The following is a 25,025-nucleotide window of genomic DNA, read 5'->3' as shown; positions in this document are numbered from 1 at the left end:
AAATACAAAAGAGAGACGGTACTGTGCAACCACAATCAGCAGACATAGGCACTGGATCAGACCAATGTTTCCTAACATTGGCTAACCTGTGATGGATTGACATCCCCCCCCCCCCCCCCCCCACCATTCAAGCGGGAGCAGTAATACTTATCGTTGCTTCATAGTTACAGAGGCCGGAGTTCATATGCCAGCCGCGTTGGCTGCCCTTGCTTGCGTGTCACTAAAACAATCATTTAATACAACCGCTGTACATTAAAGGATTTATTTATCACCTTCTCTTGACATTAAGAACTTTAGTGGCGATAGTTCTCTGAGCTTTGCGATCTTTGAGACAGTGAACTTCATCCATGATTACCGCTAGCCATTTGGCTTTGTTCAGATCACCCTGTGGAACGAAAATAGGCACAAAAGAAGGATACATGTATATAATACATCTTCGTCAAATATGTATTACGGGAGCAAAAAGGACAATTAGTGTGAAGTCTTAAACTTCGAGGAGTCTTTTAAAGCCTGGTTTCCATGTAAACATAACAACGCCGCAAACAGTTTGCGATTCCTTTCACTTTTTGTGATTCTGTTTTCAATGTTCGTGATTGCTTTACCCAACCTCATCTCGTGACATCGTGAAAAAAGGCGCGAAAATCAAATATGGCGTCTGTAAACCGACGGTTTTTGCGTCGTGCTCAACTTCTTCTTCTGTTGGAGCTGTTGCGCCGAAAAAGGTAGAGAACAATTGTCAAGAGACGTCACCGATTCTGGTCCGATATATTTTCGATATATGTTCATTAAATTCACACTGTTTTAAGGAGCATATTTTTCATTGCCACAATCATACTTCGACGCCATTTTCATTACTTATACTTGCCCCTGATTCGTCAAAACGTATCACATGAACAAATATCGTCGCCAATTGATCGCAAACACTTTGCGATTGTATTTCCATATCGTTGTTTCCTCGCTGTTGGGTTGCTTATCGTCGCAAACAAGACGTAAAGATAGAACGTTTTTCTATCTCTTGCGTCTTGTTTGCGATCATTGGCGATCATCAGCGATTGCTCGGAGATTATAGGCCTTTCCATTTACGCAAACTGTTCGCGATCAAGCCATCGTAAGCTGTTTGCAATTGTTTGCGACCGAGTTACGCGCAAATGAAACCAAGGCTTTATTTCCCTCTAGAATAGTAAACCGAGCGAGAAACGCGCGCGCGCGAGCAAAAATTGCCTACTGCGAGGAGACATTACACGCGTGAGGGGAATGTCGCGCGTTTATATATTTTGGCTGGTCTTTCTTTGGGGGTCTTTACATTTTTTACCCTTTTTGTTCTTATTATTTTTTGTGGTACAAATCACCAAATGATTTCTCATAGTCTCGTAAGTGGTAAGTACCATATCCAGTCGTCCTCTCAAGGCACGTTGTAGAGTGTACATGTCTTCTCTGGTGTTACCATGAAAGAGCCCCGTCTTAAAATGCCCCCAGGTCTCTAATTCTTCCTTCCAGTTGTACATCACAGAGCCTGGAGTGACTATCACAAAGGTGCCGGTCTCTTTGCGGCTAACGTCTTCTTTCTGAAAGAAAAAAATAATAATAATAATACGTTGGTGCTTTCAAAGAACGCGTGCAATGGTTGATTAACTTCGTAAGTAGGACACCAGGCTAGGCTGAGGAGAAAAAAGGACCTTAAAAATAGTCGATCGTCTTTTGAATGTGTTTTCAGACAGTCATAGTGTTTTTTGGCGGCGGTTTCAGAATCTCTGCGCAAACGTTTCCGATTTCCCTCGTAATTATACGGTGTATTTTTTTTTTTAACCTTTTTCAGGATTGTAACCGTGTTCCGATGAAACTCGAACACAGGGATTGTGAATATACGGCAGTCTCAGTATACCGATTCTGACATAGTTTGGGCTCTACTCTGATCGCATGCCAAATGGCCGGCAATTCAGCAATTGTCAGTAGTTTATACAGGCGTTAACAAATCACAGAAGGCTCCCGTGTGGTGTAAACAGCCCTTCATCACACCGACTGACGACCAATTTAGTAGATTTACACCTTCCAACATTCGTGAACGAAATTAATACATCAAAGTTTCATCCCTAAAGTGCGAGGACTACCAAAGCTCTCTGAAGATGACCTGATGAACACTAAAAGATATCCATTCAACAAAAAGGTCCCTGCACCGCTGAGTCCCGTGGCTTGTTTCGCTCGTTGAAATGGATGCAGATAATCTTCTTTTACTGACTTGTTGTACTTTGGTTTTTCTATCCATGAATTTGCAGAATATGTCAGCTTTTGTTCCAGTTTTTCCCAAAACGGCAGCAAAGAAAAAAATAACCTGAAAGATCCTTACAAAAATACATTTGGTTCAAAGCCATTTCGCCCACAAACAATTCGCCCCGTACCTTCAGCTGTTTCTCTCTGCACATAAAGAATTGGCCCTGGCCCGCGACAAACTCAATTAAAAAGTTTCAAACAACAACTTTTTAATTTTGAAAATAAAATTCATTACCTGAACTGTCTTTCCTAGACCCATGTCATCGCCGAGGATTGCTCCGGTGTTTTCTGGGAAGTGTTGAAACAGGAAGCGAACTCCATCTCGCTGATAATCTCGAAGATAACGGTTAATGGTGGATGGGACCTACAGTGTAATGAAAAGATAGGCTCACAAGTTAGACTTCCACTAAAGGATGACTCAGGGATGAAAACATTGTAAAAAGACGCTTTATCATCAACACCATCATCATAATAAGGGGCGAGAGGTAAAGGAAGAAGAAACGGACGATTTGAATCAAGTGTCGTAAAACAAAAAACAAAGCAATTACTCTGGCTAATCACAACAGACGCAAACAGGGCAACAAGCCAATCAGAATTCGAAGCAAATAAATGCAACCGGCGCCAAGGGCGGGAAAATGCGTGCGAGGAAGTCACGGTTGGTTTCGGTTTGTTTTCTTATTGGTTGAGAAAGTGGCGCGAGTTTTGCCAACCAATCGCAGAGCGCCTTAAGGGAAACACGATTTACTTTTGACTCTTAATTGATAACCGTTCTAACTTAACAGAGCTTTTATTAGTATTTTTACCTGGATCACCGGTTGAGCATCAGGCTATGAAAGAACCAAAGGAACTGAAGGATACTGAGCTGGCTGAGTGAATGATGGTCTTTCCATGTCTTGATCATCAAAACCTGGGTACAAACATGATCGAAATTAGTTCATAAAATTGACTAAGCAGCTAGTAATCTGAGCTGGTCAGCCTGGCAAGAGTGATTATTGCGTTCGACGTAGGAAGAACGCACTCCTAATACAGATTGGAGTCGAGATTGTTTGGGACAACGTTGAGTGAATGAATGGATCTTGGGACTCATATCTGGCATCCCCACAGATTTTGCAGGGGCGGATGATATCATCAGCAACTTGGCAAAGGAGAGGGAGCCTGGCGACATCGAACACACTCCCTAATGTTTTATTATTACTAGTTGTAATGCATTTATATGCAGCGAAAATCTCATGTAAAAATGTAATTAAATTTTGCTTAACAATTCAGCTGAGTGGTGAGGTCGCAAATCAGCGTTTCCAAACGTGTTGGTCAGCAAAAACCCAAGGAAAAGTCTTCCCATCCCCGCCAACCCCCCCCCCCCCCCACCCCCCTTGTAAAACGGTGACAGAGCAGCTGTATAAGTTTGATTGTATGCCAGAGGGTTAATCTGAAAATGCATATTTTGCCTAATTAATGGTACAAAGCGAGAAGTTACCAATGTGTTCCAAGAATTAATTTTTTAATATTGCATAAAATCCACAAGAAATTTCTGGGTTGAGTGACGGATTATACAATTGATAATCACACAATCATCACCCCTTACAGTCAATAAAGCTGTTCATCGCAAGTTGTTTACCTTGGACGATAGTAAATTTTAACACCAGGTACTATTTGTTCATTCTTCTTGACACAGCCATGTGTGTCCTTTAACAACTCTTATTAAAATTAATTTAGGTGAAGGACATAATACCAGCATCTTAACATTGAACTAAGAAAATGTGTTGACAACAGCCAGAATGCAGAATGTAATTATCAACAGCTATTTTTAGACCCTGAGTGGTGGTGTGAGGCTAGAATTTAAACCCACGGCAACCTCCTGTAACTTTTTCTGTTGTCAAACCTAATGAGCATAAACTAGAACCTTACCATCTGCTAACATTTCATCACCAAACTCATTATTGTCATCCTAACTTGCATTAAAGCTTGCATTGCACGGTCTGGCCGGTGCCGTCTGTGTCTTAGAAGGTCTGTGTTGCTTTCTTCCTTCATTTCTTTCTTCTCTCAATCTCCTCAACAACAACAACAACAACAACAACAACAACAACAACAGTACTGTTGCTATTGTTTCTAGATTTTCCACTGCTGAGCAGTCTTCTGTTATGCTGAATACTTGATACATTTAATTTCCCTGTTACACAGACAAAACAAATACATGTCAGTGGATTGAGCTCAATAGTGTAATCCATGTTTTACACTCAGACTGAGGTAGTTACAGCATTCTTACCTTTCTTTTTCTTTCTTGATGAAGGCGTGACATTTTCCTCAATCATGCACTTATCTGCAAAGGAATACAAAACCATAACAGAGTATCCAGTATACAGTGCAACGAGCCAATCGGAATTCGAAGCAAATAAATGCAAAAAGGGGCCATTATGGGTGAGTGGTAAACTTTATTACTGTGTAAAAATCCTGTGTAAAAAATATAGGGTTACAAAACTAACTCATATCAGAAGTAATTTAGATAAACGAATATTCAATTATACAAAAATTGAGATACACCAAACTCCTTATTAAATGTTATCTAGCTGCAGTCAACTATTGACTTGCGGACATCTCACTATTACAGACACCCTGGTAATATGGACAGTAGCTAAATCCCGAGCAAAAATAGATTAGAGATGTTTGACTGCAATAAATTCCCCCATATATGGACACTCGCTATTAAGAACACTAACTCACGGTCCCGAGGGAGTTCGCAATAAAGGGAGTTATTAACTGTACTACAAAGTCCACAAAGCCCACGACCCTCTTTAACCCTCAAAACAACAGATATTAAAAGAATCACTAGACTTAAGAGAACGTAATCCACAGATCCAAAACTTATAACCACCTACACACAGCATAAAGAAACTGTGGTGCTGCGTCGGTGGGGAGAAGAAACGAATGTTTGGTTTAACAACAGAGTTGATAACTAAAGGTAAATTGGCCGCGGTAAAGAGATTCGATAATGAAGCGTTTACCCTTGTTATTACATGGTCGTACAGAAAACGAGAACAAGAAACATTGATAGAAGTCTTTAAGAATGATAATTTAGGAACAAGTGTTGAAATTCTTTATTGAGGTTGTTTTTGTGTCCGTGTTCAACCAGCGGCTCAGCTTGTAAACTACGGGTGTAAAGGTTTTTTAAACAGACCTGAGTACTGGTCAGACGCTGTTCATTGAATGATCACTATTAAACAAATATTCCACCAGCGCGCGTTGGACTTGAGATTATATATAGTTAATGACGCGACTAGCGTTGAGTTGACTGTAATCATCTCGTATACAAAAAGCTCAAGTGGAATATTTGTTTTATTAAAAGCAAGCAAGAAATTTGCTTTGTCTTGTTAATTTCATTTTTGAAGAACAACAACTAGACGATTTAATGGCCATCATTTCTTGGCCATGGTGTAATGGCTGATATTAACCTCTGATTAAGGCCACAGCGTGATTGGAGCCAAACAAATGCAAGCTAACTTCTTTGATAGATTTTCCTAAACTGCGATTGAATTTCAAGAACTGAGAGTTTAAACTGAGAAGTTCTTTCTTTGTAATGCAAAAATATGGGAGACTGTTATCAAAGCGGCCGACTTTATCGTCTGATAACCACCGCCCAATTTTGTACTACGTGACGTGGCTTATCCAACGAGAACCCGCGAAAATTAATCGCTCCTCGTTCAACTGTTTATTTTTCGTACAATCTATCCGCCTATCCTCCGATATACCAGCCGCCAGAAGGGGTTTGTTCACTAAACATAGCATCGCTGATAGACCAATCAAAACCCTGAAATTACATTTTCCAATGATCCAGGTTTTCAAATTAGGATTATATCAACAGACTTAATAGTAAGAGCCAGTACTACAGTAAAGGACAGATTAGTCGGTCAGTTTTTAGGATTTCATCCACAGACTCAAAAGTAAGAACATCCGTTTGCAGCACGATAAACGGAAACTAAACTGAAAATTTGTCAGATCGATAAACTTTTCAAAATACTCTAAAGGGAATAAACCGCATCGGTCTTTAACCCTTCAAACTACTGAATGGGATATCACAGTTCATAAATGACAAATTACCTTTGTATTTCAACAGATATTTTACAGTGACGTGATAAAAGCGTAATCCGACAGTTGTTTTCTTTCCTAGTGAACTGGTTTGACCTCAGTAAAATGATATGCTTCATGTGACAGTGAATCTACAGAACAAGCAGAAACACGATCTGATATATATTGTGGATTCTTAGAAGTTAATCTGTGAACCTATCACGAAAGGAAAGGACTAACATATTCTAAGCACGAACTACACCATAGTGAACTGCTCTGAAGGCCGGCAAAGGAGACAAAATAGTCCTCTGAAAATATTTCAATTCCGAAGTTTGCCGTGCCAGTCGCGACAACAATGAAAAAACAACATCAAGAAGAAAAGCGTACAGACAGATTCCGCAGCTTGTGTTCTATGTCTGGCTTTCTGTTGTCTGTTGTGTGTTGTATAGCTCTTATTCACGTGGAACTCAGAATACAACACCAACATCGACTGATATCACACTCAGTAACAACATGTGATCAGTTAGAGACACAAATCCTTCGTAAAGTACAGCAGAATTACGGAAGATGGCAAGATGATCAAGGCAGTCATTCACAAGGTCATTGGCGGGAGACAAGAGGTACGTTTGGTTCCTGTCGTTGGCATTTTCAAAACATTTTAATTTCACAATGTATCGGCATTCTTGTCTGTCTTTAAACTCGGTTTCCTTTAGACAGTTATGCAAAAATTTGTAATCCAAAATTTAAACTTTCTCGATCTACCTCAAAAAGGAACTCGGAGAATTGTGGCTCTCATCCAAGACAGCGTGACAAATATTTGATTTGAACCTTGGCTCGGTTTTTAGTAAACATTTATCATTTTATCATTCTTTATCTGTTTCCGTATCACAAGCTCGTTTGCAGCTTTAAATATTAATTTTAAATTTTCAAGGTGATAAAGCCATCTGGTCAAGACAAAAACGCGCTTCACCCGATGATTCACAGCAATCTGTCCAAACAGCTTTTGAAGTGAAACTGCTGATCAAACAAGAGCTTCTTGTGCTGCAAAACCAAATCTGTGCCAGAGATGAAACGCTCTGCCGCCCAGGACCAAAGGGAAACACAGGACGACGGGGAAGACCAGGTCCTCCTGGGAAACATGGACCAATAGGGCCTCAAGGACCAATAGGCATTAAAGGCGATCTCGGAGTGCCGGGTGAACCTGGTCCCGCGGGACCAAGGGGCCCACCGGGAATGAAAGGCGCCAAAGGTGAGCCGGGCCAGTCCATCTCGGCTCCTTCTCTGCTGCAGCATCCAGTTGGAACGAGAGCCAATGAAAGTCAAACAGCCATCTTGAAATGTACAGCAGATGGTAATCCACCTCCAAAGGTCACGTGGTCTAAGCTGAATTGTTCACTTCCGGCTGGACGTCACGTAATTGAGCCCAGTGGCGCTCTGATTGTGAAGGACGTTAGACCTGGAGACGACGGAGTTTACAGCTGCAGAGCAGAAAACGTGTTTGGAAGAGTCAACGCCACAGCTAAACTAACTGTTCAATGTAAGTTGCACATTTTCTTCTTTATTAACTCGTAAATGCGCGCATGCGCAATGAACGAAATATCGTGATAAGTGGATTTCACTTGGTCGGTGGGGACACAGCGGCAAAATGAGTGCGCATGCTCCGGAGATTTGTGATTGAAGCGTGAATCGATTACGAATGCTCCACTTCAATCGCGAAATTCACACCTGGTACACCTGTTACCACAATATTTTTTTGTTGAATAAGATATGTGATGGAGGATGTTCGAAGAAACCTTTCCTGAAAGTGACAACCTTATTTTGATTTGGGCCTATCCACACGAAATGAGAACAAGCAATGGGAATTTTAAAAATGCCGCCATTTTGCCGTGTAAGATTGCTCACGCTTGACGAGTATGCGCACTCATTTTGCCGCTGTGTCGTCGGTGGGTTGTTACCATCCAGGCATGCGCAGTGAATGAGTCATTGTAATGTAGGGAATGTCACTCCGTAAACTAAAAATTCTGCAATTTCGCGTTTTTGGAAGGAAAACACACCTTTTCGAAACGGTAAATCGAGAGAAGAACTTCTACGGAATGCTTGACAGTTTCAACAGTGGAACTCAAGCATTAACTTAACGGCGAAGAAATTGTTCTTCGTTTTGTAGTTTTGTTGATCAACCCGATGAGTTGGCGGATCTCAAATAAAGTTTTAAGCCGCCTACTTTCTTGATAATGTTTCAGTGCTTCTATGAAATCAACACACAAACATTTACAGGTTTGATTGTGAATTTGTACTGAAATACTATTCTAATAGACCAATTTTTCGTATTCCGAACAGTTCTTGCAAAATGTCTGAAAAACGTGCTCCGATGAATTCGCTTCAAAATTGACTTCAAATCGCTTGCAAGTCGTCTCGCTGCGAAAATTATACGCTTTTGCTTTAGGCCTGGACATAAAAAGACCTATCTGAATAAATCTATAAAGCTATTTGTGTGTATTTTTTATTTTTATTGATGAAACGTGACAACTCGGCGTAATCTTGTGTAAACTAACACATGTCTTCGCACCTAGCAGATGAAATTCGCGCATGTTACGGGAAGGTCACATTTTTCATCGAAATGTGTTAATCTATTTTCGTTGATGAAACGTGACAACTGCGTAATGTTGTGTAAACAAACTCAAGCAAAGCAAGCGGAGAAAATTCGCCCATGTAACGCGAGGATCAAATTTCATCGAAATTTTTATCTTCAGGTTTGTTTTGGGGGGAAATCTTTAATTTGGAAGCAGTGTTTTTTATTCATTAATTAGAAATTTTAACTATTCTAGACCAAAAGAGTGCTGTTTCTTTGACTCGTTAGTTGTGTATTTTTACTGCACATGGGTTTGTTTATTACCAATATGTTATAAAATTTATTGAATTCCTGGAATACACATGGCCTGCAATCTGTTACAGTGTAAGCTAAGTTTATGGCTTTCTTGGTAAATACGATTTAATTTTCGAGTCTATGCGAACAATGTTACCTTTCCGGTCACATTTTATTCCCGCATGACCTCCACGAATCCTTAGTTGTAGTTTGATGCGAGTACTGCATTTACGAGTTGGCTCACAGGAGCCCTTGATTGTCATTTCAGTCAAACGCGTACTTCCTTTCCAAGCGCCGCTAAACAGAACTGTTCAACGTTAGTTGTTTAGTATGCATTTCCTCGTCTTACTCATTTACATCAAACGCGCACTTTCTTCCCCAGCGTCGTTTCTTGTGACATTTTCTACTTGCAGGTCAGGTTTAACAATGCCATTAATTGCAATGTAAATATTATACGATGCAGTTATGAGTCATATGGGCCTATATAGATTTGGCTATGTGACTGCGTGATGCTGTTCTAGTCAAAGACCCAGGTTAGAGCATCCGACTAGATCACGAAGGGTCGTGGGTTCAAATCCCATCTGGAACTCGGATTTTTTCCGAGTTTCCTATGATGCAAAAACTTATCATGATGTTATTTCTAACAAAGATTCACTTTGCCCTCTCTCTCTCTTAGTCCTTTGAGCCCCCAGTGGGGCATAGGGCCGCCGGTTTCCGTAACTAGGTATTTTTTACGGGGTGGAGTTGTTGGCCCCACGCCCAACTCCCAACCTGGAGGGCCAGTGGTTTTCTGTAGGGGTTTTCCTTCCCTTAGGACACGTTTTCCGGTTATTTTGAGGCGCCGGACACTCGCCTCTCGCCGCTGTCACTCGGCTGCCGACATGCGACTTCAATGGCAGAGCCTCTGGATTGACGGTAGGCATTTCTCAGCATCTTCGAGGAGAACATTGGTGGCACTTGTTAACACCACTGAGACCTTTTAGCATTAGATTAACCCTACATTTTTCCAGACCTTAATCAGTGAATCAACCTTATCGTGAATCTTAGCATACCATATTCGGTGTCCAATCGGTTTTTATCTTGTATTTTTTGACAGTCGGCCCTCAAATTTTATTGTCATCCAAGGGCGTCTGGGTACAGGAACAACAAAACATCACCATCGCCTGCACTGCTACTGGTCAGCCGCAGCCGAGTATCACATGGTCTAAGTCATTTGGTGATTTGCCAAAAAATAGAACTGAATTCAAGAAAGGAAACCTAACGATCAACAAAGTGAAAAAGAAAGACAGAGGAACATACATTTGTAAGGCAGAGAATATTTTAGGATCAACAACAGCATTGGCTCAACTCACGGTAGTTTCTCGATTGCAGTTCAAAGTCCATCCTCCCAAAGAAGTGACTACTGTGATTGGTTCAACTGTTCGTCTGCCGTGTGTGGCCGAGAGTGACCTGAGACCTACAATCACCTGGACAAAGGATGGCAAGTCTTCACTTCTTGTAGACTCAAGTATTTTATTTAATGGAACACTCGTTCTTCAAAACATCAAGAAATCTCACGAGGGATATTACACCTGTAGAGCAACTAATGCACTGACAACAGTAGAGGCTAAAGTCAAAATCAATTCTCCAATCACTGTTACTTCCTGTTCTGTGATAAGGAAATACGTCAGCAGTGTAAGCGGAAATTACGTCATTGATCCAGATGGCTCAGGAGGTCTGGCACCATTTACAGTGCGCTGCGACATGAGTGACAAGAATGGAGTTGGCGTGACAGTCATCAGTCACAACAGTGAGAGCAGAACGTACGTGAATGGATATGGCCCTGCAGGTAGCTACTCACGTGATATTCGTTACACAGGAGCGAGTCTGTCTCAGCTGGCGAGTCTCACCAGAGTCTCTTCACACTGTGAACAGTTCATCAAGTATGAGTGTTATGGTTCCAGGCTGTTAAGAGGTGTAGAGGCCTGGTGGGTCTCACGTGATTCTACTAAGATGACGTACTGGGGTGGAGCATCTGTTAGTGGTAAGTGCGCATGCGGGATGACCAACTCATGTGCAGACTCCCGCTATGGTTGTAACTGTGATAAGAATGACTATGTATGGCGTGAAGACGGCGGTCTCCTCACTGACAAGACACGTCTTCCAGTTAAACAGCTCAGGTTTGGGGATGCTGCTGGCTCCCAGAAAGGTTACCACTTACTAGGACAATTGAAGTGCTATGGCCATGCATAGCTTTTGACGTTGTAACGTTATTTCCTGACTAGTAACCAAAAAAAAAAAGAAAGAAAGAAAGAAAGGTGGTGTGAGAAAGGTCATCCTTGCTACTTCCTTTTTAGCTTATCATTAATGCATAGAACTGATATAGAAGAACAATTATATGCACTAGTTAAGTTTTACACAGATACAATGTACAATGTATAGTAATTTACGACTGATTTGGAAATGTTACATTTTTGGGGAAACGGGAAAATTTGACTACCCAGAGGAAAACTTCTCGTAGCAGGGACGCGAAACAAGAACGAACTCAACCCATATATGGCGTCAACGGGGAGTGCCCTCAACACTGCGCCATCCCTGCTCCCCAAATTCCAATTCGATCCTGAATCTGAGGGCCACAAGCCTGTTAGTTGGAACAGACTGTTATGCATAACCCTCGTTAAAAAGTACGTATATTTAACCAAAGGTGTGTTGAGGTTGTTACAGTGGAGCTAACATAAAGCTCGATCATCATCGTTAACCACTGACTGTGAATATTCGAGTCCGTCGTAAGCTGAGCGTTAAGGCCCGTTTAAACGGTTTAAACATTTGCACAACATTCGTTCAACAGATGTTGAACGGATTTTGGGCAAGTGTTGGATTAACGGAATGATCAAACGGTTTCAGCGCCATTCAACATTTTCAAGAACAAAGAAAATGTTGAATCGATGTTGAATGAAAGTTTAAACCAATTGAAATGTGATTCAACACACTTTCAACAAGCTTTCAACAATGTTGAACGACCTGTTCAAATGGCCCCGACATTTGGTTCAATAACCGTGTTGAACGTATGTTGAAGGAAATGTTAAAACCGTTTAAACGGACCTTTAGTTGAAATTCAGTTGTAGAAGAGCAGTTGTCGTCACTAGCAGTAGAGCAAGACAAGTAAAGAAGAAAAGAAAATGTAACTCAGCGTTACAGCCCAACATTGTCAGGCGGACTGTTTTGAGCGGGATTCTCTACAAAAAAACTCGTGAAGCCCACTTAACTGACAAGGCCGAGATACTTGAGCCGCTTAGTTTAAATACACGCGACAAACTGCATTAGTGGCATTTAATCCATCTAGCCATTAACCTATAAGCTTAACCTTTTTTCATATTTTTTAACTTTTTTATAACCGTATTGTACTTGCTCAATTTATTTCTGTAGTCCCCGAAGGTTTGATTTCCAAACCGAAATATCGGGAAATTTATATTTATGTATATCCAGCAGTTTTGTCTTCGTCTTGTTTTTAATGCCGTAAGGATTAATCTTGCCATCAACAATTTATTATCTCAAGTATTTTACTGATTAAGGTCTTCAAAAGATCTGGCATCTCGCAACGTCTCAGTGTTGCTAATCGTTTAAGAACAAATACTTACCAGCTATGTTATTTAGAAATTACAACCACTGATTTGATATTTAGAGTTTTTGTACCCAGTTGTAAACATGCTATTGTATTTCCATCCCTTACTAGTGATATCACTTTTGAACATTTAATGCCGGCAATTTTGAACATTTAGTGCAATGGCATTTTTCGTTAATAAGGCATAAACCGTTGTTGTGGTCGTGCTCAATTTAGAGTTTTGAATCTCATTTGGTGGAAAATCCGCTTCATATTAGTTAGATTCTACTGTACTTACCATGTAACAACATTTGCCCCTGTCCACCCCACTGCCGCAGTCACAGGGAAAGTTCTTTTTTCTGATCAATTCCACATCCGGGTTCTGAAGGAGATTCTGGTACACGTCTTCTTGGAATGATGTCAGCGGACAAAACACCACCAACTCATCTGGAATGAGAGAAAAGTAAACCTAAAACTCGACAAACCAGTTTGAAGGCCATCTTAGCTGTAATGAACGTACCTTCGCTAGGCAGCTGACTTGCTATCAAGTCTTTCGTCTGTCGAAGAAAGAATTTGCCAATTTTATCTTGAAGATCTTCGATTCTACAACGCAATAACAAAAAAATCCCAAGGCTTAGAAACGGGATTCATTAGACAGTATAGCTTCTTGCAGAGCGGTGTAATTCTCGATAGACCGCCCACGAATGCGTACGAGTAGAAAATCGAAAATAGAAAGAAAGGAAAAAAATACCTTCTTAGCTTTGATAAATCCAATCCTACAAGTCGCCACTTGTAGGATTTCTAAGGGAATTTGGAGCGTATAAAATGGTATTTTAATTGAATACGAGTCCGCTTGCTACTTATGCCTCTGTGCTGGATCGAGATTCTTATTTCGGTAGAAAAACGTGTTCTGGTGTCGGCTTCAATTTCTTCGTTTGCTGAATGAAGCTCACACACTGACATAGAAACGGTCTGTGAAAGCGTGGAATAAGGTTTTAATTTCATACCAAAATGAAAGCTGCGCTCTTATCTTCCAAACACTTACTAAGACTCACAAACGCTTATTACTACCTTTGGGATTCGCTTCTTTCTGACGGACCTCATTCTCCGTACTTTACTATCTGTGTACACTTACGTTTCCTGGCTAGTGCCAGTTATCTTTTGGTTGCATCATATCTCTGCCCTTCTCTGATTGATTTACCAAACTCCAGGTTGAACTTCTTAGCTTTTCCCAGACTCCCCGGGTTTGCCCAGTTCAGCATGCACCAGAATTCCCCCAACTTGTTCTGAAGTGGGGTCCCTGTGAGTCCGTATCTACAAACAAACCGGATCAGACCAATGTTTAAAACTCTGGATGAAGCAGAATGATTCGACTGGGAGCGTCACAGACCTGATTCAAAGCTGACTACTGGGACTTTCACCGTTGGTTTGTTTTGGCAAAATTCTCCTAATGGTTTCATGCTGGGGGGAGAAGAACTACTTCTAGTGGTGCTAGCGACCTCATTCTGGTTATCCAGATCATGCTGAGGAACGAAAATGAGAGCAAAAGAAGGGAACATTATTGTATTTAATTGAGAAGAGAAGTGGCAAAAGACCGCGAACGAAAATGCTGCTGGTATACGCAGGATCTGTTATCGATTTAATCAGCCAAAAATAAACATACAACCAACTGCTCCCATAATGCATGTTTGACGAAGATGTATTTTATACATATAAGTAACTGACGTAAGCAAAGCTGATACTGCGTAGAAAACGTAACACGACAAAGACATCATGGCTCTGACGTTAGTAAAGATCTGAATTTAAGCCAATCCGGAGTTATCACCACGTGCACTTGGCAGACAACTGACCTCACGTTAGTTGAACATTCTACTTCTTGCTGCTACACCGTGCTGACGAGAGCCAACTAGCTCGAAACAGCTGTCCACGGTTGCATCTTTTACTCTCGGTTTCGTCTCTATCATGTCGCTGTCGTGTTAAATTTTCTAGGAAGTATAAGCCTTGCTCACTTCAGTTACTTGTATGTATAGAATACTTCTTCTTCAAACATGTATTACGTGAGCAAAAAGGAAAATTCATGTGAACAGTCTTACGTTTCGAGTATTCTGACTCTTATTTCCCTCTGGGGTAGTAAAGCGAGCGAAGGGCGAGCGCGAAAATTGGCACACGCGAGGAGACACGACGCACGGGAGGTGATTGTCGCGCGTTCATATTTTTCGGCTGGCCTCTCTTTGGGGGTCAGTACTTTTTTTTACCTTTTTTGTTCTTATTAGGTTTTATGGTACAACTCACCAAATGATTTCTCATAGTCTTGTAAGTGGTAAGTACCACATCCAGCCGTCCTCTCAAGGCACGTTGTAGAGTTTCCTCTTTGGCGTTACCATGAAAGAGCCCCATCTCAAAATGCCCCCAGGTCTCTAATTCTTCCTTCCAATTGTACATCACAGAGCCTGGAGTGACTATCACAAAGGTGCCGGTCTCTTTGCGGCTAACGTCTTCTTTCTGAAAGAAAAAAAAAATAATAATAATAATACGTTAGTACTTTCCGGCAAAGAACGCGTGAAATGGTTGATTAACTTTGTAAGTAGGACACCAGGCTAGGATGAGAAGAGCAAGGGATCGTAAACATAGGCGGTCATTTTTTTGAATGTGTTTAAAGACGGCTGCAGTGTTTTTTTGGCGGCGGTTTCAGAATCTCTGCGCAAACGTTTCCGATTTCCGTCGTAATTATACCGTGTATTTTTTAACCTTTTCAGGATTGTAACTTTGTTCCGATGAAACTTGAACACAGGGATTGCGAGCCAAAGGCAGTCTCAGTATACCGATTCTAACACAGCGTGGGCTCTACTCTGGTCGCATGCAAAATGCCCAGCAATTCAGCAATTGGGAGTAGTTTATACAGGCGTTAAGAAATCACAGAAGGCTCCCGTGTGGTGTAAACAGCCCTTCATCACACCGGCTGACGACCAATTTAGTAGATTAACACCTTCCAACATTCGTAAGTGAAATTAATACATCAAAGTTTCATCCCTAAAGTGCGAGGACTACCAAAGCTCTCTGAACATGACCTGATGAACACGAAAAGATATCCATTCAACAAAAAGGTCCCAGCACCGCTGAGTCCTTTGGCTTGTTTCGCTCATTGAAATGGATTAATACAATAACTGTCCAAATTCCCGCGCGCTGATTGGCTTGTAGCCATTGTCTATAAGAGTTTAGTATAAATCTACTAATGTTCTAACACGAATGCCGTTCTCTGATTGGCTACGCTACTCGCTATCTATTCTGTGATAGATAGTGAGTAGCGGTTTTCAACAAAATGGCGGCCGCTTCGCCGTGTCTGCGATGAGGATATAGATAATTTACTTGTTTAGTTTTGAACGACTAGTAGATTTATTGCGTCGACGAAGGAGACGCTCCCTAATCGAGTCGTCCCAATATAGTCCATCATGCCCAGGGCGCGCATTCCTTAGCACGAGAAATCGAGAAAAGAGGTTGCATGTCGGTGCCATTTTGCAACGTCACAATAGCATTATGAATATGACAGCCCATCATGCCCAGCGCGTTTTGTACCCAGTTCCTACCCCTGTACATGTTCCTGAGCGCGAGTAATCGAGAAAAGAGGTTGTGTATTGGATAGGATTGTATCTCGGATAAGATTGATATAAAAAAAAGATGTTAATGTTTTGAAAAAAAAAAAAAAAAAGAAAAAGAAAAAAAAAACACATTCACACACACACGCGTTTCGGGTATGTAACTCTTCCTCAGTGTGGAGAAAACCACGTTTCGTACCTAGAACCTACCTCTCTGCACATGCATGTTTCTAAGCGCGAGAAATCGAGAAAAGAGGTTGTATATCGGATATGATTGATATTAAAATAGATATCAAAAAGTGTCGAAAATTGCTTTAAAAAAAACACAGACGTTTCTTCAGTGAGGTCATGTCATGTATCTCCGAGGAACTTTTTTTTCACTGGTTATTATAAAAACGTCACAATAGCATCTTACAGTTACAGTACCTTTTTTACATTCGATTTAGCTCATCACATTCAATTTGAAGAAGATTTTCGAAAATTGTAATCACCAAGGTCTGATACAAATAAAGAAACAAAAATACACACTTGTATGACTAATAACCTGCACTGGAAAAATAAAGAAGTAACTGGAGCGACAGTATCCCCGCTGCAACCTTGGTAGGATGCCCTGTAAACACCTGGGACTGGTTGCATAAAACGTTTCTAAGATAACACGGCTGTTAACAATTGTTCCCAGACAATTACCTAATGTTTTGCAACTATACTTACAGGTTCCTGTAATCTTAACATGATTTATGCAACCCAGTTAGGTGCCTAAGGGCCTAAGTCGACGAACTATAATCTTTGATTACTGCTAGTACTAAAACAATTAGATTATGAGCTCGAGATTTCTATGCGTGATAGTTGGTTAGGGCTGCGCCCTTATCAACTTTCACGCGATAGAAATCTCAAGCTCATAATCTAATTGTTAAACAGACAATAAAAATGACGTCAGATGTAATGCGCGCGCTTTCTCAACGAAAAAAATAGCCAATTCCGCTCGTACTTTTTCCTTGTTATTGTCAAAAAACCAACTTGACGGCAGGTTTCTATGGTCTATACTCTTATAGACCATAAAATGACGCCATAAACTGTTGAAAGTTTGGCAGTGAAACCACTCGCCTGCGGCTCGTGGTTCCACTTGAGTTTTGAACATTTTTGACGTCATTTTATGGTCTATAAGAGTATATACTATAGAAAACTGTCGTCGATTTGTTAAACAGATAATCTTCATTTACTGACTTTGGTTTTTCTATCCATGAATTTGCAGAATATGTCAGCTTTTGTTCCAGTTTTTCCCAAAACGGCTGCAATGAAAGAAATAACCTGAAAGATCTGAATAAGAATATATTAAGTTCAACGTCATTTCGCCCACAATCAATTCGCCCCGTACCTTCAGCTGTTTCTCTCCCCACACAAAGAATTGGCCCTGGCCCGCGACAAACTCAATTAAAAAGTTTCAAACAACAACTTTTTAAATTTGAAAATAAAATTCATTACCTGAACTGTCTTTCCTAAACCCATGTCATCGCCGAGGATTGCTCCGGGTTTTTTCCGAGAAGGGTTGAAAGAGGAAGCGAACTCCATCTCGAAGATACCGGTTAATGGTGACTGGGACCTACAGTGTAATGTAAAGATAGGCTCACAAGTTAGACTTCCACTAAAGGATGACTCAGGGATGAAAACATAGTAAAAAGACGCTTTATCATCAACACCATCATCATAATAAGGGGAGAGAGCTAAAGGAAGAAGAAACAGGCGTTTTCAATCAAATGTCGTGAAACCAAAAACAAAGCAATTACTCTGACCAATCACAACAGGTGCAAACAGAGCAACGAGCCAATCAGAATTCAAACATGGTTGATATTTGTACATCAACCTTGAGGTAAAACATCTAGTAGTGATCTGAGCCGGTCGGCCTGGCAAGAGTGATTATTGCATTCGACGTAAAAAGAACGCACGGCTAATACAGATTGGAGTCGGATGACATCATCAGCAACTTAGCAAAGGAGAGGGAGCCTGGTGACATCTACTAGTTGTAATGCATTTATATGCAGCACAAATCTCATGTATAAATGAAATTACATTTTGCCCAACAATTCAGCTGAGTGGTGAGGTCGGAAATCAGCTTTTCCAAACATTGTCGTCTCAGCAAAAACCTGAGGGAAGGTCTTCTCATCCCCGCCCTGAGCCGGTCGGCCTGGCAAGAGTGATAATCGAAATACATTAATATACAGCACAAATCTCCTGTATAAATGCAATTGAATTTTGCCTAACAATTCAGCTGTGTGGTAAGATCGCACATCAGCTTTTCCAAACGTTGTCGTCTCAGCAAAAACTCAGGGGAAAGTCTCCCCATCCCCGCCCAACCCCCCTTGTAAAACGGTGTCAAAACAGCTGTACAAGTTTGCTTGTATACCAGAGGATTAATCTGAAAATGCATATTTCGGCCAAGAAGTTAGCACATCTGTTGAAATAATTGCCCTTTAATATGAGTATAAACTAGAATCTTACCATCTGCTAACATTTCATGATCATCGCCAAACTCATTACTGTCACCACAACTTGCATTAAAGCTCGCATTACATGGTCTGGACAGTGCCGTCTGTGTCTTCCTTCATTCCTTTCTTCAAACTCCTCAACAACAACAGTACTGTTCCTATTGTTTCTAGATTTTGCACTGCTGAGTGTCTTCTGTTATGCTGAATACTTGATACATTTAATTTTCTTGTTACACAGACAAAACAAATACATGTTAGCGGATTGAGCTCAATAGTGTGATCCATGTTTTAAACTCAGACTGAAGTAGTTACAGCATTAATACCTTTGTTTTTCTTTTGCTGACGCTCGAAACGTCAGCACTCAAATCTCAAAAAGAGCTACGTAAATTATAGGACAACACATCTGGCCCCAGTTGTTCAAAGAGTGGATAACTTTATCCTGCAGATAAATCGCTACCCAAGGGATAAAGTGTGTTGGTTGGAGAATATTTTATCCGCTGGATAACGATTTATACACTGGATTCTGTTTGAATACCCGGGGACAGAATAATAAAAATTAGAAAATAAAAGCAGGTTTGGGCAGGCGAGACACACGTTTAGCAAGAACATTTTTAGATAATTTTATCACTGTTCACATCAATCTTCTCACTCAACTGTCCTGGGCTTGTAAATCGCTTGATGGATTCCAGTTTGGGTCAAATATGATCACCACATTGGCTCCAGTAAAGTTCAGTCCTAGACCTCCAGCCTTGGTGGAAATCAAACAAAGAGAGATACTGGGGTCGAGGTTGAAGTCTCGCACAAGGCGTGTTCTGTCAGCAGGTTTGGTTCGTCCGTCCAACCGGCTATACACCAGTCCTTTGCTGATCACAAATTCTTCTAGAATATCGAGAAGCTGGAAAAAAGGTAAATGATACTGATAGCTAAGAGTGCTTTCAGTTTTTTAAAACTGGCTGGTCTGATCGGCCAGTCTGTAAATCGAATGCTTCACTTTGAAGGGATGGTGCTGAAATATCGTGAAAAATAGTAACTCAGAAAATAGTAGGCGCTATTTTGAAGAAATTGGAAGAACTAGACTACTTACCCTACCCTTAAGGTGGCCGAATACAGTTTTTTAGTGAACAGATGTTAGAAGACGTTATTTGGAAACTATGTATTTCTGGACGCCCAAAATTGGTATGGTGTAAGACCAACTAAGAAAGAATGTATTTTCGTACGTCTTGTTGAGCTAAGTACCGTTTCCATGGCAACGCAGCGAACCATTAAACGTCCATAAAAAGTAGGTTTCCTTTATTTTTAGAAAATTTACTCATTAGATTTTTTCCATTTCTTGTATCCAGAACAACTCACAAAACACTGACACAGTTGCACTATTTTCATGTTATTTTGACAGAGAGATCTCCTGCAAATATTGATTTTGCATTTTAATGTTTTGTGAAGATACCCTCTGTTAGATTTAGGTTTCTCTTTGTAGGCGAGTTACGCTTTTAGGGAACTATTTTCATGCGAAATTTCAGGGAATTCTAATGAGCAGTTCCTTAGAAAACAGTTAATTTCCACGAAAACAACCCGTCGCAATTTTTTGGTCAAATGCGCATGCGTGATTTTATTTGGGTTTCATGGCAGAGATGAAAAGCATGCGAAAGGTCTTGGTGAATGTTTTTTTGCTCGGAAAGAAAAGAAAAAGAGTCCAGAAACGAGAAACTCAGTTATTTAGGATCAAAACTTAACTTTATTATCCATTTCAGGTGAAATTGAGAGATCACTTTATCGACCGCCGTATTTGCGTACCACAACCCTAGCGCGCGCTTAATAGCATCACTTACAGAATCTGTAAGGCGCGCAAACTGTGTTCAGCCACCTTAAAGTGCTACTACGACGAATTTTTTTTCTTTTCGGCTGTTTTTAACGTCAATCCAGTCAATATGTCCAACATAATACAATGCATTTATATTCAGCACGATGGAAGCAAGATAAGTCGAGAAATTGTCAACCAAAATACGCTAAAAATTTGTCCACCATTACTCGGTTCGCATTAGACAAACCTGCGATACTTTATAAGCGGTCCTCACGAAAGAGTTGGCTCGTGACGTCATATGGCATTAGTTCATGGAGCTTGACAGTGCGGGTAAGTCAATCAAGAAGTGAAATTAAGATGTCGTTGCCGACGTCTTCTTTTTCCAGTTCTTGTAGAAGAAACAGAGGAAAACTAGCCTCGTCGGTTTTGAGCGTAGCGCATATGACGTCATTTCCCAGGCATTTTCAGCTTGACCCAACCCTTTTCCTCCCTCCCGGCCATTTGCTAATCGAGTAATGGCGGATAGTGAAAACCGAAAAACTATGTTGAAATAATCAGACTTCCTGTGTGAATTTTGAGATACAAATTGGCCTGATACCTATTTAGTACGTCTTTTTTCAACAACTGAATAGAAAAGTACATGCATCACTGGTACATTGTGTTTGCAAAGTGACCAGTCTAGTCGGCCAATTGCAAGTTGAGTCACTTCACTGAGCGCTAAGTCAATCGCTTGTCTCGCCACTAAGTCACTTAAATGTGGATGAGACGTTTCACCCACTTTACTACTGATCTTGTTGAAAAGGTATTGCAATACGATATTTTAAGTCTTCACTTTTCAATTCTTCTCTTCAAAGGACTGCGAAAAAAATGATTCGTAAAATCCATCTGCATTACTCAGATTTTCGCTAAATTAACAGTTTTTCCTTCCATATTATATTAAATCCGCAAATATCTGACCAATCTTAAAATTTTATACACCGCACTAAGTTGAACAGCTGGCCTTCAACCTCAAATGCTTTATTTATTCGCTTTGACATACAAACCTGTGTTGATCGTGAAAATAGAAGAAGTACTTTGCTGCGTTCCTCGTGAAACGTTCCCATTAGTTTTAACTAGTACTTTCATTTTGCCACAGTACTTTGGACCAGACAGCAATTCAAAAGATGACAACTCCGTGCATCCTGAAAACTCGGGATATCTGGCAAACACGTGTAAACAAAGATCTTTAGCCTGAGGAAAAAAATAATCAAAGAAACTCGATGAATTAAAGATAACAGCGGAGCCATTCGTATTTTATATTGCTATGATAAGTTCAAAGAACAGTATTTTGTAAATCAATTGTAAACCGCCTTTTTTGTTTGACCGCTGGAACCTACCTTTTCTTGTTGGTTCAGTGTTTGTTTAACAGTGGGCGCCAAAAATGCGGCGTGATTGGCCACTTTTAGAAGCAGCTGCAAAAATCTCATGGTTACAGTCTTGATGTCTTCACCATCAGAGCTCAGCTGTTAAGAAAACAACAGATATTAAGAATCACTACACTTAAGAGAACGTAATACACAGATCCAAAACCTATAACCACCTACGCACAGCATACAAACCGCACCACAGAAAGGACTGGGGTTTGTAAAGAAACTGTGGTGCTGTGTCGGTAACAACAGAGTTGATAAATAAAGGTAAATTGGCCACCGTAAAGACATTCGATAATAAAGCGTTTACCCATTGTCATTACACGGTCATACAGAAAACGAGAACAAGAAACATTGTTAGCAGTCTTTAACAATGATTAATGATAAACTAGTTTTTGGAATTCTTCATTGAGCTTCTTTTTGTGTTTGTTTCCAACGAACGTCAGTCCGCTTGTAAACTAAAGTAGTGTAAAAGGTTTATTTAAGGACGGTGCCTACTAATACAGAGCTATTTTTTCGCAATTTATTACTATGCGGGGAAAGCAGATCTTAGCAAGGGCTATTGGAGTCCAAGAAGAAAATTAGGGATAACCACGCATTTTTTACAGATGACATTTTTTTTTATCGAATTAAAGATTTTTTTATCCCTGAAAAATGCATGGTTACCCCCAATTTTCCTTTTTAAATAGCATGACCACTTGTTAAGTCCTACTTTCTCTGCACAGCTTTAAACCACACAAACATATCCCCATATTAGCAGGCATCACCAATGGGAAACCCGATCATCCAGAGAAGCGCAGAACGTATGCACAGTAACAAAAGTAGGCACCGTCTCAGTAACAGGCCTGACTCCTGGTCAAAAGCTGTCATTGAATGGTCACTTTTTAACAATTATTCCACTAGGGCGCGCTGGACATGAGATTATATATGGTTAATGACGCAAATAGCGTTGAGTTGACCGTAATCACTTCATAACCATCTAGCTAAAGTGGAATAATTGTTTTATTTAAAGCAACCAAGACATTTGCTATGTAATGGCTGATATGACCCTCCAATTCTTTCCTGCAACGGGCACGTTTTATTGTGGAAAAGGCAAAACACCAGTGATGACCACGGCGTGATTGCAGCAAATCAAATGCAAGCTAACTAGTTTACTAGATTTTATTAAACTGCGGGTGGTTTTCAACAACTGAGAGTTTAAACTGTGAAGTTCTTTCTTTGTTTTTCTCGTAAAAAATATATGGGAGACTTTTATCGAAGCAGTTGACTGCATCGTCTGATATTGTACAACGTAACGTGATTTATCCAATGACAACGTGTGGAAATTAGTCACTCCTAGCTCAACTGTTCATTTGTCGTACAATCTATCAGCCTGTCCTCCGATATACCAGCCGCCGGAAGGGGTTTATTTACTAAATATATAGCATGGCTGATACACCAATCAAAACCCTGAATTAAATTACATTTTCCAGTCATTCAGGTTTTCAAATTAGTATTATATCAAAAGACTTAGTAGTAAGATCCAGTACTACAGTAAAGTACAGCTGAGTCGGTCAATTTTAAAGATTTCATCCACAGACTCAAAAGTAAGAACAACCGTTAACAGCACGATAAACGGAAACTGAAACTGGACAAATGTCAGGTTGATGACCTTTTCAAAATACTGTAAAGGGAATAAACGGCATCGGTCATTAACCCTTCAAACTACTGAATGGGATATCACCGTTCATAAATGACAAATTACCTTTGTATTTCAACAGATACTTTACAGTGACGTGATAAAAGCGTAATCCGGCAGTTGTTTTCTTTCTTAGTGAACTCGTTTGACCTCAGTAAAATGATATACTTCCTGTGGCAGTGAATCTGGGTGTACATACTTTCACGTGAATCTACAGAACAAGCCAAAACACTTTCTGGTATATCTTGTGGATTCTTAGAGCTTAATCAGTGAACCTCGCACGAAAGGAAAGGACTAACATATCCTAAGCACGAACTACACCACAGTGAACTGGTCTAACGGCCGGCAAAGAAGATAAAAAAAGTCCTCTGAAAATATTGCTATTGCGAAGTTTCCCGTGGAAGTCGCGACAACAATGAAAAAACAAGATCAAGAAGCGAAGCGAACAGACAAATTCCGCAGCTTGTGTTCCGTGTCTGGCTTGCTGTTGTCTGTTGTGTGTTGTATCGCACTTATTCACGTGGAAATCAGAATGCAAGAGCATCATCGACTGATATCACACTCAGTAACAACATATGATCAGTTAGAAACACAAATCCTTCGTAAAGTACAGCAGAATTACGAAAGATGGCAGGATGACAAAGACAGCAATTTACAAGGTCATTGGCGAGAAACAAGAGGTAAATTCGCTCCTGTCGCTGGCATTTTAAAAACGTTCGGCATTGGTTGTCTTTAAACTCGGTTTACTTTTTCACACAGTTATGCAAACATCTGTAACCCAAATTTAAATTTTGTCGATCTTATTCATAAAGGAACTTGGAGAATTGTGGCTCTCAGCCAAGATAGCGTTTCAAATATTTGAACCTTGGCTCGATTTTGAATAAACATGTGTCAGTTTATCCTTAATTTTTTTTTTATCTCTTTCCGTATCATAAGTTTGTTTACACCTTTTAAAATTAATTTTTAAATGTTTAAGATGATAAAGCCACCTGGTCAAGACAAAAACGCGCTTCACCTGACGATTCACAGCAATCTGTCCAAACAGCTTCTGAAGTAAAACTGCTGATCAAACAAGAGCTTCGTCTGCTGCAAAACCAAATCTGTGCCAGGGATGAAACGCTCTGCCGCCCAGGACCAAAAGGTAACACAGGACGACGAGGAAGACCAGGTCCCCCTGGGAAACATGGTCCAGTAGGGCCTCAAGGAACAATGGGAATAAAAGGTGATCTCGGAGTGCCGGGTGAGCCTGGTCCCGCGGGACCAAGGGGCCCACCCGGGTTGAAAGGCGCCAAAGGTG

The 25,025-nt window shown here is 40.5% G+C and overlaps 4 protein-coding genes across 7 annotated transcripts in view; 2 read left to right on the top strand and 2 right to left on the bottom strand.

Annotated features, from left to right (window-relative positions):
• LOC146463629 (uncharacterized) overlaps positions 1-12,773 on the top strand; it is a 52,331-nt gene extending 39,558 nt beyond the window's left edge. Inside the window, exon 5 of the transcript XR_014856825.1 lies at positions 12,659-12,773. The gene's annotated coding sequence lies outside the window, so the exon portion shown is untranslated. The remainder of the gene's footprint in view (positions 1-12,658) is intronic.
• LOC146463631 (DNA excision repair protein ERCC-6-like 2) lies at positions 163-4,586 on the bottom strand. Of its 2 annotated transcripts, none has more exons than XM_085084150.1 (6): positions 4,532-4,586; positions 3,072-3,175; positions 2,504-2,632; positions 2,237-2,329; positions 1,350-1,565; positions 163-385 (listed from the first exon to the last, which is right to left on the bottom strand). In XM_085084150.1, the coding sequence occupies exons 3-6, from the start codon at positions 2,525-2,527 to the stop codon at positions 269-271; spliced, it is 450 nt and encodes a 149-aa protein (XP_084940276.1). In that variant the 5' UTR covers positions 2,528-2,632; positions 3,072-3,175; positions 4,532-4,586; the 3' UTR covers positions 163-268. The 2 variants fall into 2 exon arrangements, with proteins under 2 accessions (XP_084940276.1, XP_084940275.1); XM_085084149.1 differs by lacking the exon at positions 4,532-4,586 and adding an exon at positions 4,174-4,303.
• On the top strand, positions 6,591-12,557 carry LOC146463630 (uncharacterized). Its single transcript, XM_085084134.1, has 3 exons — positions 6,591-6,956; positions 7,259-7,864; positions 10,287-12,557. Exons 1-3 carry the CDS (start codon positions 6,683-6,685, stop codon positions 11,420-11,422), a joined length of 2,016 nt encoding a protein of 671 aa, XP_084940260.1. The 5' UTR covers positions 6,591-6,682; the 3' UTR covers positions 11,423-12,557.
• Positions 12,774-18,541: 5,768 nt separating the features above from the next.
• Positions 18,542-25,025, bottom strand: part of LOC146463623 (DNA excision repair protein ERCC-6-like 2) — a 61,422-nt gene continuing 54,938 nt past the window's right edge. For all 3 annotated transcript variants that reach the window (XM_085084156.1, XM_085084154.1, XM_085084155.1), the window contains exons 2-4: positions 22,021-22,146; positions 21,688-21,874; positions 18,542-19,741 (exon numbers count right to left, since the gene is read on the bottom strand). In XM_085084156.1, coding sequence (XP_084940282.1) covers positions 19,692-19,741; positions 21,688-21,874; positions 22,021-22,110 — 327 coding nt within the window. In that variant the 5' untranslated portion in view covers positions 22,111-22,146 and the 3' untranslated portion in view covers positions 18,542-19,691. The remainder of the gene's footprint in view (positions 19,742-21,687; positions 21,875-22,020; positions 22,147-25,025) is intronic.

The sequence above is a fragment of the Pavona decussata genome, unplaced genomic scaffold, assembly GCF_977016875.1.
Source record: "Pavona decussata unplaced genomic scaffold, jaPavDecu1.1 SCAFFOLD_175, whole genome shotgun sequence".
Lineage (NCBI taxonomy): Eukaryota > Metazoa > Cnidaria > Anthozoa > Scleractinia > Agariciidae > Pavona > Pavona decussata.
Note: the sequence above shows the minus strand (reverse complement) of the source record. Positions and strands in the feature narration are given on the sequence as shown.